At 32.1% G+C, this 14,088-nt stretch overlaps 1 protein-coding gene across 2 annotated transcripts; it reads right to left on the bottom strand.

The window, feature by feature from the left end:
• Positions 1-315: 315 nt before the first annotated feature.
• LOC132059911 (adenylate isopentenyltransferase-like) lies at positions 316-2,165 on the bottom strand. 2 transcript variants are annotated; one of them, XM_059452753.1, is made up of 3 exons: positions 1,709-2,127; positions 1,155-1,597; positions 316-1,057 (listed from the first exon to the last, which is right to left on the bottom strand). In XM_059452753.1, the coding sequence occupies exons 1-3, from the start codon at positions 1,989-1,991 to the stop codon at positions 1,004-1,006; spliced, it is 780 nt and encodes a 259-aa protein (XP_059308736.1). In that variant the 5' UTR covers positions 1,992-2,127; the 3' UTR covers positions 316-1,003. The 2 variants fall into 2 exon arrangements, with proteins under 2 accessions (XP_059308736.1, XP_059308735.1); XM_059452752.1 differs by having other exon boundaries at positions 1,155-2,165.
• Between the last annotated feature and the right edge of the window lie 11,923 nt (positions 2,166-14,088).

Raw genomic sequence — 14,088 nt, 5'->3', positions numbered from 1 at the left:
AGGTGACAAAGTTTAAGTGGTTAACTTATCTACCTAATGTGTGCTTGAAATCACGTGCAAAAACTTTTCCAAATTTTTTATCGAAAGTGTAATATGAACGTAGTATCATATGTTCAAGTGTTCAATTAAAATAAATCATAGTTAAAGTACTTAAATGAAATTTAACAAGTTTAAGAGGCTATCGATGTATTCGGCCTTTATTTGATTTTCTCAAAAGGAGCTATATGGTACGAAAACATTTATACTGGTCGGACATCATTTTGGCCCCTCTTGAGTTTTGTATGTAATTACTAATCCATTTAGGCAATTGAGAGAAGCACAAACCATTAAGCTTTACATAGAAAACCAAATTTATACCCCATTAACCAGCACATCACCCCCTCTCCACTCTCTTCTTTATGCAGACAAAAATGAACAACAACATACATCTAACTTATAAACCAAATGTAAAACTCATTAAGTAAGGGTCAATGATGGAAAATAAAAGGATAAAATTGAAAATACTAAGTGATTCTAAATTCATCATAAACCAGAGAAATAGAAGACACTGTTTTCTTGCTCAGATCCACATCAACGGCGCCCTATTGACCCAAAATTGGTCGCCAATTCACTTCTCTATTTGTCCTTCATTAACCAAAAATATTTCGCGGGAACAACTTGATAACGCATCATAACAATTTGAATCATAGTATCACGAGTTCGACATCAACAGTTCAGCCCTCATAATAATTTGAGTCATAATATCACGAGTACGACTTCAATAGTTCAACCCTCATAATAATTTCAGTCATAATATCATGAGTTTGACTTCAATAGTTCATTCCTCATAATAACTTGAGCCACAGTATCACGAGTTCGACTTCAACAGTTCAGCCCTCATAATAACTTGAGTCACAGTATCACGAGTTCGACTTCAACAGTTCAGCCCTCATAATAATTTGAGTCATAATATCACGAATTCGACTTCAATAGTTCATCCCTCATAATAACTTGAGTCACAGTATCACGAGTTCGATTTCAATAGTTGAGCCCTCTTACTCAATTGACTGCCTGTCACCTATATATATTAAGAACATAAAAAGAAAAAGAAAATTAAGATAAAAGTCAAAATAATCATTGGAAAATTGAAAGCTGGAAATAGCTGGAAAACCAACCTGCTCCAACAAGAACTTCTTCACAATCTTGGCACTTGGTTCCACCACCTGTTTTTCCCAAATTTCCTTCACCACCGCCGTATTCTTCCCGGATTCTGACGTCATCACCGCCATAAACGTCTCCGTGGCATCCACTCTTTGTAGGTCCCACCCAGCATCTCTCAACCTATTAATCTTCGCCACCTGTCTCTCTGCCAGTACACGTGTATTCTCCTTTATATCCCTCACTACATCCTCGTACAATTCTTCCCCTTTAAAATATCTCTCGAATTCCGGTACCCCTATCGCCTTCCGGATCCCACTGACCCGACCCGTTAACCCGGACCCAGAATCCGAAAACCCCTCTTTCTTGAAATAATTTTCCAGCTCTTCCAACATTTCAGAGTCAAGCATTTCGTCAACTCGCTTGTCTAAATACTTCTCCAATACGTGCGACATGACATCTACCCAAATAAAACAACAATTATAACGAAGTTCATTCCTTGGTTCCAAAACATCTAATGTAGAATTAAATTGCTTTGCTAGCAGAGCATAAATATACGAGTTGGACCCACCTACAATAAACGGGATATTCCCGCGATTAATAATTTCGTCTATTCTTGAAGAAGCAGTTGACCGAAAATCAAAGGGAGAAAACTCGGGTTTTGACTCTGTAGCGTTGAATTCACCGAGGAGATGGTGTGGGACACCATGACGTTCAGAGATTGAGATTTTGTTGGTGGTGATGTTAAGGCCATTGTACACTTGGATTTTGTCGGAGTTAATAATTTCTGAAGGGAAGAAACGAGTGGCGAGGTCGATTGAGAGTTTTGATTTTCCACAACCAGTAGCACCCATTATTACGACGATCTTTTTAGAAGTGTTTGGAGTTTGCAAAGTTGATGTGACAACATTACGGGTACATTTTTTGGGTTTGGGGAAGGAGATTTTTGTTGGGAAAAAGAAAGTATTTGAGGAAAGAGAGTGATTAGTTGTTGTTGTTGTTGTTGAGAGAAATGATAATTTGCTCATAAGGGAGATAATGATGATGGTGTTAAGGTGAGATGTATAAGCTAACTATTTATATGCACAATAACATACATAAAACATGAAAGAGAAAAAAGAAAAGAAAAAAAAAGGCTATATGTTTTTGCTTTGGCAGAGAATAGTACTGAAGAGAGAAAAAAAAAACAGAGGAATGGAAGGTGGGTTGATGAAAGTGGAACAGATAATGGGGTGGTTTGTTATAGCACTATATTATGTGTGTGTGTGTATATATATATATATATATATTTGCTGGTTCTTGATCTTTGATCTTCAACTATTTGCTTCTGACTCTTTCTGCAATATTTCTTCTATATATACGTATGAACCATTTTCAAGCTCTTATTTTTGTTGGAGCTAGCTTTACTTGAAAGGCTATATGGACATTATTCGTTACATTTATCTTCTCCTTCATGGTCACTTCTTACTGGATGAATATAGTTTCTGTAATATAGTGATTCTTGGTTCTACTTATTCCTTGCTATGGGATTAAAAGAGGGAAAGATGAATGGAATGTTTTGTGGTAACAGACTTTGTAGTACTTGGTGGTATGCGAGAGAATTCATGTCCAGTGTCTCCTTTTCTCCTTTTTTATATGCTTGATATTGAAGTTTGCAATATATAGATATTTGGAAAAGATTTAATTATTTATATTATTAGTGTAATTTAACAAAGGGATAAGGCACCATTACCCCCTGAACTATACCCGAATTTGCTACGACACACCTTACCTTTCCCTGGGCCCTATTACCCCCCTAAACTTATTTAAAACGGAATAATTACCCCCCTAAACGCTGATGTGGCAAAGAGAGTGTGTTTCACTCTCTTTGAGAGAGTGAGAAACATAAAAAAAGGGAAAACTTAATTTTTTTTTCTTAAAAATCTGCATTTTCTTAAAAATTTGAAAATAAATCTAGTCTTCCACATTTAGTTTTAAAAAACGGGTTTTCCACATGTTAAGAAAATAATTAATTTTTTCAAAATTTTATAAAAATTCAGTTTTTTTCACATTTTGGCAAGAAAAACATTTTTCCGATTTTATTTGAAAAATAAAAGTGTCCTAAGAAAATGAAATCAAGATTTTTTAAGACATTTTAAAAAATAATCAAGTTTTCCATATTTTTAACAAATCCATTTTTCCATATTTAAAAAAAAATCATTTTTCAGTTTTTTTTTCTTTTTCAAAAACGGGTTTTAAAAAAAAAAACAAATTTTCAATTTTTTTTTTTTTAAAAAGGGTTTTAAAAATCCTTTTTTTAAAAGAAAATTCAGTTTTTTAATCCATGTTTTTAGTTTTTTTTTTTTTTTTTTTTAAATGGGTTTAAAAAAATAAAATTTTCAAATTAAAAAAAACAGACGGGTTTTAAAACTCATTTTTTTTTAATGAAAATTCAGTTTTTTATTTTTATTTTTTAAAAAAATTGACACGTAAGCAGAAAAAATTTAAAAAAAAAGAAGAAAACAAATAAATACACATGTGGCAAGGAGAGTGTATGTCACTCTCTCATATGAGAGTGGGCATCAGCGTTTAGGGGGGTAATTATTCCGTTTTAAATAAGTTTAGGGGGGTAATAGGACCCTGTGAAAGGTAAGGTGTGTCGTAGCAAATTCGGGTATAGTTCAGGGGATAACGGTACCTTATCCCTTTAACAAATTATAACATGTATGGATGTCAAATGTCAATGGACGGGTTAAGTTGAATTTGAGTGGGAAAGGGGTCAAATTTACCCTCCAAGTATGATTTATAGATTAAATTTGCTCTTCGTTAGAGTTAGGGGTTAAATTTACCCCTCTCGTTAACATATTTGTTAAAATTGCTCTTTTTATGGATGAAACTAAGACTAGGACTCATATCACTCCACATAAGTGCCATGTGTAAATAAATTTATTTTTTCTTTAAATTTTAGTGTAAAATCATACCAATTAAATTTTATCATGTATTTTATTTTTTATAAAAAAGGAATACAATACCTAATCTTCTTCTTCATCAAATCACCACTTCCCTTTTTGTCTCCGACACTATCATCGCCGTCCACCACCCTACCTCATCCGCCGCTGCCGATTAATTTACTAAAAAATAACACATTTCTCAACTTTTTTACCCAAATCCTACTTATCTTCACAGTTATGGCCTCTCCCTTCTGTCTTCTTCATTCTTTCTCATACTCCTATACTATTCTGCCTTCCTCTCTCTTCACTATTTTCTCAAATTCCAAATTTTCTCTCACAATACAATACTTTCCTAATTCTTTTCTATGGGTTATTTATCATGCAATGCAGAATTAGCAATTGCCACATGCGCTTCTTCCAACTGGAACTTAAAAAAGAATCGCAAAATCAAACCCATAAACCATTTAAAATCAGAGAGTTTTCTTACTCTGATCTTCAATTCTGCCACCAAGACTTTTTCCTGAGACAATCTTCCAGGTAAAGGAAGCCATGGATATGTCTACAAAGCTCATCTTCATCAAAATAAACTCAGCGTAGCAGTTAAAAAGAACAAAATAAACCGGCGGGTTATTTTTGGGAAGTGGGTTATTTTTTAGTAAATTAACCGACGGCGGCGGACGAGGTGGAGGGTAGTGGACGGCGATGACAGTGGTGGAGAAGAAAAGCGGAAGCGGTGGTTTGATGGAGAAGAAATTATGTATTGTATTTTTTTTATATATAAAAAAAGAAAATACATGATAAAATTTAATTGGTATGGCTTTATACTAAGATTTAAAGCGGAAAAAAATTTATTTACACACATGACACTTATGTGGAGTGATAAGAGTCTTAGTCATAGTTCCATCCATAATAAGGGTAATTTTAATAAGTATGTTAACGGGAGGGGCAAATTTGACCCTTAACTTTAACGGAGGATAAATTTAATCTATAAATCATACTTGCAGGATAAATTTGACCCTTTTCCCGCCTTTGAGCAGATCAAATAAATTGAGTAAATAAATAAGCTGGTCAAAAACTAACCTACCCAATTCTTACTAAATTTTAATTTATAGGTCATTGGCATTTTTCCCCTATTTGTGTTGGTCTTTAATTTTTACCCTCATAACAAATAACTTTTTTTGCGAGACATAAGTTTATACTTTCACTAATATCTCACAAATTATATCTCGCCCCCTTAAAGAATTTATGCCCCCACTAAACATAAGTTCCATTGCTAAGAACAAAAATTAAAGACCAACCCATTTCAAGAGCAAAACTTAAAGACCAGCCCCTATTTGTGTTGGTCTTTAATTTTTACCCTCATAACAAATAACTTTTTTTGCGAGACATAAGTTTATACTTTCACTAATATCTCACAAATTATATCTCGCCCCCTTAAAGAATTTATGCCCCCACTAAACATAAGTTCCATTGCTAAGAACAAAAATTAAAGACCAACCCATTTCAAGAGCAAAACTTAAAGACCAGCCCGTTTGAGGGGCAAAGTGCTATTTTTTTTTTAATTCCTTGTTTGTTCTTTTATGATTTCTTAAGTGCCTAGCAAAGCTTTTTTTCCCCTTCATAAGGATTGTATATAAGATACTCCCTCCATCCTAAAAAGATTGTCCTCTTTTGACTTAACACAAAATTTAAAAAATAAAGGAAGACTTTTGAAATGTGTGGTCCAAAATAAGTCTTAGATATTTGTGTGACAGTAAATCATCTCATAAAGTTAAATTGTTTCTAAATATAGAAAGGGGATAATCTTTTTGGGACAAACTAAAAAGGAAAGGAGGATAATCTTTTTGCGACAGAGTGAGTATTAAACCAAAGAATATCTTTTTGAAAATATTTTTAAAAGGTTTCTCACAGATCAATTTGGACTATATATCAACCCACATTTTAAAGAGAAAATTACACGGCAGGTCAAGCTTTTAAAGTTAGGCACAAAAATAGCACCATAAATTAAGTGATTAATTTTGTCCTTAAATATATACTCCATTATGCTTTCTCTCTCATCACTATAACTCCAAAATTCAATTGTGTGTAGCCTTTAAAATGACTTTCTCTTTCACCCTCAAATTTACTTTCTCTCTGTTCTTTCTTCCCCTCAAAAACCACTACGTCCATATGCTTTAGATTAAAATTGAGGGTGATTTTAGTGAAGGATAACAATCGCATATTCATTGTAGATTTCTAGAGTAAATAATGATTCATGTTATATTTTTAGTATAAATTTGTTATAACTCTTGTTTATATGCTCTATAAATTTAAAATTATTATATATCTGTATATATTTTCATATAAAATATTATACTAAAAAATAATGCATATTCATGGTAGATTTCTAGAATAAATAATGATTCATTTTATATTTTTAGTAGAATTTGTTTTAACTCTTGTATATATGTTATATAAATATGAATTTATTATATATCTATAGTATATTTTCGTATAAAATATTATACTCATTGTATATAAATTTTACACATACATATTCATGGTATATTTATGTTATACATATTAAATATAATATTTTACCTTCTTTTGTCTTCGATTTGTTGAACTTCTTCAGTTAACAAATCCTTCAGTTGATTACCTCTACAGATGTAAATGCACATTTAACTTTTTTAGAATACAACTATCCCTTCTATTTAGGTGTAAATTATGTTTGAGAAATTGATTTATAAGATAAAATTATTGAGCTAAAAAATAGGATAGAAAAGCTTGGGGAGTTATACGTGATTCTCTCTTGGTGGATTCCTTTGATTTAGGAACAAGTTATGGTGTAGTTGAAATTAGTTGTCATGGAATGAAATTTAATTAATGCTGCTATGATTCTGTAAATATTTTTTAAATAACGTACAGTTATGTTTTTTCCCCCATTTTTAATGGGTTGAGCCAGAAATGGAAGGATTGGGCCGGTCATGATTTCTTGGGCTAATTTTGCCAAACCCTTAACATGTTAAAAGACGACGTTAGGTCAAATTCATTTTCAAAAACTAGCTTCGTGAACTGCTCAAGACTATATAAAAAGACCATTTATTCTATCCATAGGCGAGGAGGGACTCGAATTCAGTGACAGATCCAGATCCAGAAATTCAAATAAGGGACCCAAAAAAAAAAAAAAAAATCTTACACCACATCACCGCATGTATACAGGCGGATTTTTCCCCTTTTTCTTATTTAATTATTTGCATTTCGTTCCCCTTATTTGATCTAACCAGCAAGGATGTTTTTGAGGGGTAAAACAAATTTGGGATGTAAAACCCAGTATTTTATTTTTAGTGTTTGTATTATAAATGGAGTTTTGATTATGTGTATGAGTTCTATGCTAAAAAGTAGTACATGCAGAAAATTAAACATCTTTAATCAGTGGCGGAGCCAGGATTTTCATCCAGGGGTTCAAAAATTTCAAAAGGTAAATTACGAAGAAGTCAGGGGGTTCAACATCTATTATATATACATAATAAAATAATTTTAACTTTAAAAATACACTGTAATTTTTCGCCGAGGGGGTTCGGATGAACCCCCTGGACATAAGCTGGCTCCGCCCCTGTCTTTAATGGTTATTGTACTTTATTCATAAATTATATTTATACCTATGCTTCACTTAATATTTGTTTCTTCCTAGCACTAATATCAAGTCAAATGCATTATTGAAAAGAAAATTGATGATAGAGAGGAAGAAATATAATATCACAAAATTGTCGACTTCTATGTTATTTTAGCTATTGCATGAACTTTAAATTTGGACCATATGCTAATTAATATAATTGTGATAAGATAGACCTATAATTGATTATAGAGTTGCTTGTACTAGAAGTAGCCATTTGGTGAGGATCTATATGTGTTACGGTGTTAGGCTTTAAGTAGGATTAGCACAAAATACTAGTATTGATTATGTGGAAGCAAGATGGTATTATAAAAACCATTATCGGCCGTACGTTAGGATTAAAGTTAAGCCGTCATTAATTTTTTGAGCATATATATCATGGCATAATCTTAATTAGAGGAAATTGAAGGATATAATGAGAGGTTTAAACGAATTGCAGATCAAGGAAACTAAAGATTTAACTTATAGCTTGTTTGTCCAAGCTTCTAAAATCAGCTTATTTTGAAAAGTGCTTTTCAAAAAAATACTTTTGGCGAAAAACAATTTGTGTTTGGCCAATTAATTTAAAAAACACTTTTGAGCAGCAATTTGTGTTTCGCTAAGCTTTTAAAAAGTGCTTCTAAATGTATTTTTTTCAAAAGCGCTTTTCACAAAAGTGTTTGTGGGTAGAAGCTATTTTTTTAGCTTTTGAAGAATAGCTTCTGCTACTCTCTAGAAGCACTTATTTTCTCCAAAAGCTAGACCAAACGCCTCATTTTTTTTTTTTTTCAAAATAAGCACTTTTAGGGAAAAATAAGCTTGGCCACATAGACTATTAATTTCTTTTTTTCCCTTATTTTTTCGTACTAAGATCAGGACATTCAACCCTTAAATATTTTTTAAAATATAATATTATACTTAAGATATGAACATTCATATGTTGTTTTGCCAGAGCTTTAATACAATTTTCACTTCTTGAATAGGTCTCAGTAAATAATAATCATGCTATTGACTCGAATCTTAAAAAAGATATTGAAAGGAAGATAGCAGTGAGCTCAATTAATTAATAAGTTAGTAGAGTTACCTTTTGTTTACTATCTCGTTTCTTCATGGAAGCTTAAGATCCTAATTGGTCAAGTTGCCGAAATCAATTTATTTTGAGAAGCTATTTTTATTAAAAGTGCTTTGAAAAAAAAAATACAGTTTATATTTAGTTAAACCATTTGAGAAGCAATTTTGTTAATAGTTTGTATTGGCCAATATATTCAAAAAGTAACTTACGTGTTAAATTACGAAAAAGAAAGCAACTACTAACTAATTTGAAAATATGTATAATCTTGTCCTAAAAGAATTTTTATGCACTTTTTTTCTTTTTTTTTTCGGGAGAAACTATTTTTTGCAGCTTCTGTTTGAAAGCTGAAATTTCTACACTCAAAATCACTTATTTTTTATCAAAAGCTTAACCAAACACCTTCATTTTCTAAAATAAGTGTTTTCTTTTGTTAGAAAAATAATCACTTTTGGCCTCTAAGAAGATTGGCCAAAAAAGCTACTCAAGCAATTAGGAGATGGGATATTATTCCTCTCCAGATACCACGTTTCATATAAGTTACAATTGAAGACAATTAGAATTCATCTATCAATCGAATGAGGAAACAATAAATTCGTACCAACAATTATAATGTGATAAGGGAAAAAATAACCCTATAAAGATCTTATACGTTTAATTGTCAATTTTTCGCTTACTTTTTACTTACATTTTGTGAAAAAAAATGTTATGACTAAAAATTGAAGAAAGAAACAAAGTTCATCAATTGGATAAAAAGGACATAAATGGAAAGCAAAGATATAAATTACGCTGGGATAAGTTATCTTTGGGATTAATTACGTTGGGATAAATTATGCTAGGATTAGTTATTCTGGAGTTATTTTTTACTGACTGTTTGGTATGTTGGACTAAAAGTATTATACATTGGATAATTTCTAAAAAGAAGAGGTTTCTTTCTTATCCCGGGATAGCTTATCCGGGGACAACTTATTCCGCCTTATGGCAGGTATAAGTTATCCCAGCACTATTTTTACTCCTGGGATAACTTATCCCATGATTACTAACCAAACAAGGGATGAGGAATTGCTAAATTCTTATCCGCGACTATTTATGTTTATCCTTCGTACCAAGCGACCCCTTAAGGCTTTAATCTTTTTTGCTTAATTAACTGTTTTTTCTTTTGTCTTTTTTTAATCTACATTTGGTGGAGGTAAATCATAAACAACGATAACACCATTATTTTTGTTTAACCCCAAAGTTCAAACTTCTTTTTGGTAACTATGATTTTATTTACCAAATAGAACTGTGCAGCTCAAGGAAAAACGTGGAGTTTAGACATTAAGCCCCAAACATGCACTTCAAACTAGCAAAACTAGCTACTCATAGCATATATATACTAAACAGGCTAAAAGTTAAGGGATTGCATATAGCTAGTAAAGTGTCGAGTTCCCGCTTGCTCGACAGTGCACCTTTTGTCTGACCTGCTCAGGTGATCTTCTGTGACTATTGAATACTCCATCATTTCTTTCATGCCATAAATGATAAACATACCTAGCTAACACCATCCTGCACACCTCAGACTTAGCACTTTTTCCCCTTGTAGCACCTTTACCCCTTGCATTGCTACTTGCTCATAGTACTTCTTGTTGCCATTCACCAGGTCCTCTGTGCAGACCAAGCCATTGCAAAATCTTCTCCAGTTGGCCAGAATAGGTACATTTAAAAATCATGTGGTTCACATCCTCCAGTTCAACAATGTATAGTGAACAACTTGTATCATCCATATTTGCCCAGCAAGCTATTCTGTCCTTAATTTATTTGCAAGTACCCCTAAGTTGTTGCACACCAACCTCCTCCATTGCACCTTTGGATACTCATCTCTACCTAGAACATAAAACTTCTTGATAGTATAGGACTGCAGCTAGTGACATTAGCTTCTGAGTATCCCAAGTGCTCAAAAAACTTCTTTGCTTTTAAGATCTTTTCAAACCATCCAAGAAGCCTGTTTTGCGTTTAATTTGCTTCCCAAATTGGATCACTTTTAATATGGTAGGAATGAATCCATTTAACCCGGAGGTTGTCCTTTTTCCTGCATATGTTCCATAACAACCCGGAGAATAGGACTGATTTCACCAGTTGCAGTCTACCTGCATAAGACAAATATCTTGTTGTCCAGCTCTTAATTCTCTGCAGCATTTTGTCAATCAAAGGTTTACATTGAAGGATGGTTAACCTTTTAGTGCTAAGAGGGATGCCCATATATCTAAATGGAAACTCCACCCTAGAAAGTTCAAACTTCAATATGACTTGTGACTTACTTTTTTAAAACCATTCGAGATCCGAACCCAAATAGTGGGGACTAATTCAAATTAGCACTGCATAGATCTATCAATGGATAAAGTATTTTAGATTTCCCAAAAATTTTATTCACATGATTTGAATCCAATATGAAAGAATTAACTTGTGGTTGTTATATAGAAAGATAAAAGGATATAAAACTAAAGAATAGATATTCAACATTATTGTTGTTCCTAGTGTTAGCACTGAATTTCATTTGTTAGCATTAGTATTGCTTTGATTTTTGTTGGGTTTTATTTGAGTTATTAACATCTATGGCGAAAAAACTTATTGGACCATTCAAAATTCTAAATCCAAGCTTGAAATAATATGTTAAAAGACAAAAAACCATGAAAATGCTTAAGAAATATATATAAATTACATTATTTTTTAAAATTTTGTACATATAATGTCGGGTTGGGTTGGTTCGGTTTGACTTTTTTTTTACTTAAAACCAAATCAAACCAAACCAATGGTGGTTGGGTTTTTCTTTTTAAAACCAAACCACTAGTCGGATTCATTTCTCGATTTGATTCGAATTATCGATTTGGTGTGGTTTGTCAATTTTGTTTTTACACCCCTACGTTTCACGTATGAAGATTCCAAGGATGTGCAGACTTGTGCTTCACATTCTCAAAGTGATCATTACTATCTTAAAAAAAAAAAAAAAAAAAAAGTTTAAGTTCCATTATTCCATAACCACAAAGAATTTGAGTAAATGTAATTTTCATCCTGAAGACCAGGATGGTTATAATTAATGCAATTGAAAGTGCTTGCCGTTGATTAAATTTGCTCCAAAATTGTGTGTTCAATTCAATGTACTGGTGTACATGTTTCCTCAATATTCAAAAGTTTGTACGATGTCAATGTCGGTAAATCTCCGTTTTGATTTTCTTTACCGTCGTTACATTGAAATTCCTAAATGCATGTCCCATATGTTTTTCATCCACGTAATATACAAAACTAAGTTCTTGCTTGATATTAATTTTAGATCATAAATTCTTGTAAATTTTCCGTCAACATATGCTGCTAACATATGAAGTTTGAATAAATTTAGAAACTAGTAAATTTATTCACGCTTCGCGCAGTTACTAAAAATTAATGAATTTAGAACCACTAATTTTTTTAATATTTTGTCGAGATCAAAGGATATAATTCCAGCATATATGCACAAAAAATCAATTTGTTGATTGATTAAATCACAAAAAAATCTAACCACTCCAGCAATATTGCTAACATCATATTCAGAACCAACAACATTTAAGTTAAATCAATTAAATCACAAATATATAAGTATTTTTGGTGGTGCACTCCAACACTCTAATATATCACTAATATCGCACATAAACCTACAATATCTACATATGAAGAGAACAAAAGCACTTTTACTTCGATAAATGTAAAGTACTTTGATAGAATGGAGACAACTATGAATCCATTGTATCATAAAATACACAAAAGAACATACTATGTACTTTGATGTCTAGTTAAAAGACTTCTGCGAGAATTTTGATGCAGAACATGAATAGAGTGGAAGGCCTCGTATGTAGTATGTATATGTGAACTCAAACGAATTGTATATACAAAGAGCACAATGAAATATCATAAAATATGCCAAAAAAAAAACATGTACAAACATTAAAAAACGATTATATAGAACAACATGACACACTACACGTGAAATTGAAAGTACCGCTTAATTCAAGTTGTGGCTATGCGTGTGATTTAAAGGTCAAAAATATATGGATATCCGCATAGATGAGGCCAGAGGTATATGAATTAATCCTAAACAATTTCTCAAATAAAAAGACTACTCACAAAAGTGACGTTATTGACCAAAGCTACCTATCACAAAATGATAAATTGTTCACTATACCAATTAAGTCGCCGCTGGATCTTAACATAATTCCTCTACGGTGTGTTGAAATATTTTAGACTGCTATTGTTTGTGCAGTTTTGGACTCCCTGCAATGCTCGACTGCCCATTCTCCAAATCCTAGAAAAGCCCTGCAATGTTGGAATGTTTCAGCTTCTTTTTTATAAAAAATGCAAACAGCCTTTGAATGAATTTGATATGCTGGATCCGAAGAGTTTAGCATGGAAGGAATTGGAAAGGTTAGGGTATTAAATATTGCCATTATTTACAATAAGTATGAAAGATTGGAATTAGTAATAATTAAGTCATTTAATCTTACAACAAATTGCATAGAAAATAAGGGAGAAAGGTGACGCTAATAGGGTGGTTGGTAACTGAAAAAAGGTAGTACTCACTAAAATCTTAATAATTGATTATCACGTTCTTGCATTGCATCCGTTTTATAGGCAAGAAAATGACTTGCCATGGTAGACAAAGAGACTACCTTTTAGTCTTCTTAATTACAATAATTAGGACATTCATTCTTAAAGAAAATTCATTCTAATAATAAGACAAATAGGAAAAAGGAAGAAAAAGCCAAAAAAAGAAGAAAAAAGATAAATATGATCCTCGACCAAAGAAAATTGCCACATCACCTTGTCTATGCCTAACTTTATATTGTATATAAATACATATAGATTGTAAACCAACCGCCCAAAAGAAATAGAATCACGTCATGTATCCGATAGTCCGCACGGTAGGTATTGCACTTTTGCTCCTATTTTGTGCTGGTTTTTTATTTTTATTCCTCAAGCCAAACAATTTTTTCAAGATTTTTAACTTTCGTAAGTTATGAAAAAGAGCCTTTGAAGGTTATTCATAAAATTCATCGACTTGTCCATAACATTAAAAGGACTTTGACTTTAGATTATCATTTGCTAACACACGATGAAAACATGTGCAAACATATTTGCCAATACCCATTTAGGAATCATAAATTGGCTAAAAGCTTTCAACGGTCTGTTATTTTTATGTGTTTAAGACAAAATTTTAACAAAAAACAGTTTCTGTTGTAAGAATGTAAAACAGAAAAAAAAATGTTAAGGACAGAAAATAAAAGAAAGAAGAAATTTCCCAGCCCACAAGT

The sequence above is a fragment of the Lycium ferocissimum genome, chromosome 6 (assembly GCF_029784015.1).
Source record: "Lycium ferocissimum isolate CSIRO_LF1 chromosome 6, AGI_CSIRO_Lferr_CH_V1, whole genome shotgun sequence".
Classification (NCBI taxonomy): domain Eukaryota; kingdom Viridiplantae; phylum Streptophyta; class Magnoliopsida; order Solanales; family Solanaceae; genus Lycium; species Lycium ferocissimum.
The sequence above is the reverse complement of the archived record's forward strand: the minus strand, read 5'-3'. Positions and strand labels throughout refer to the sequence as shown.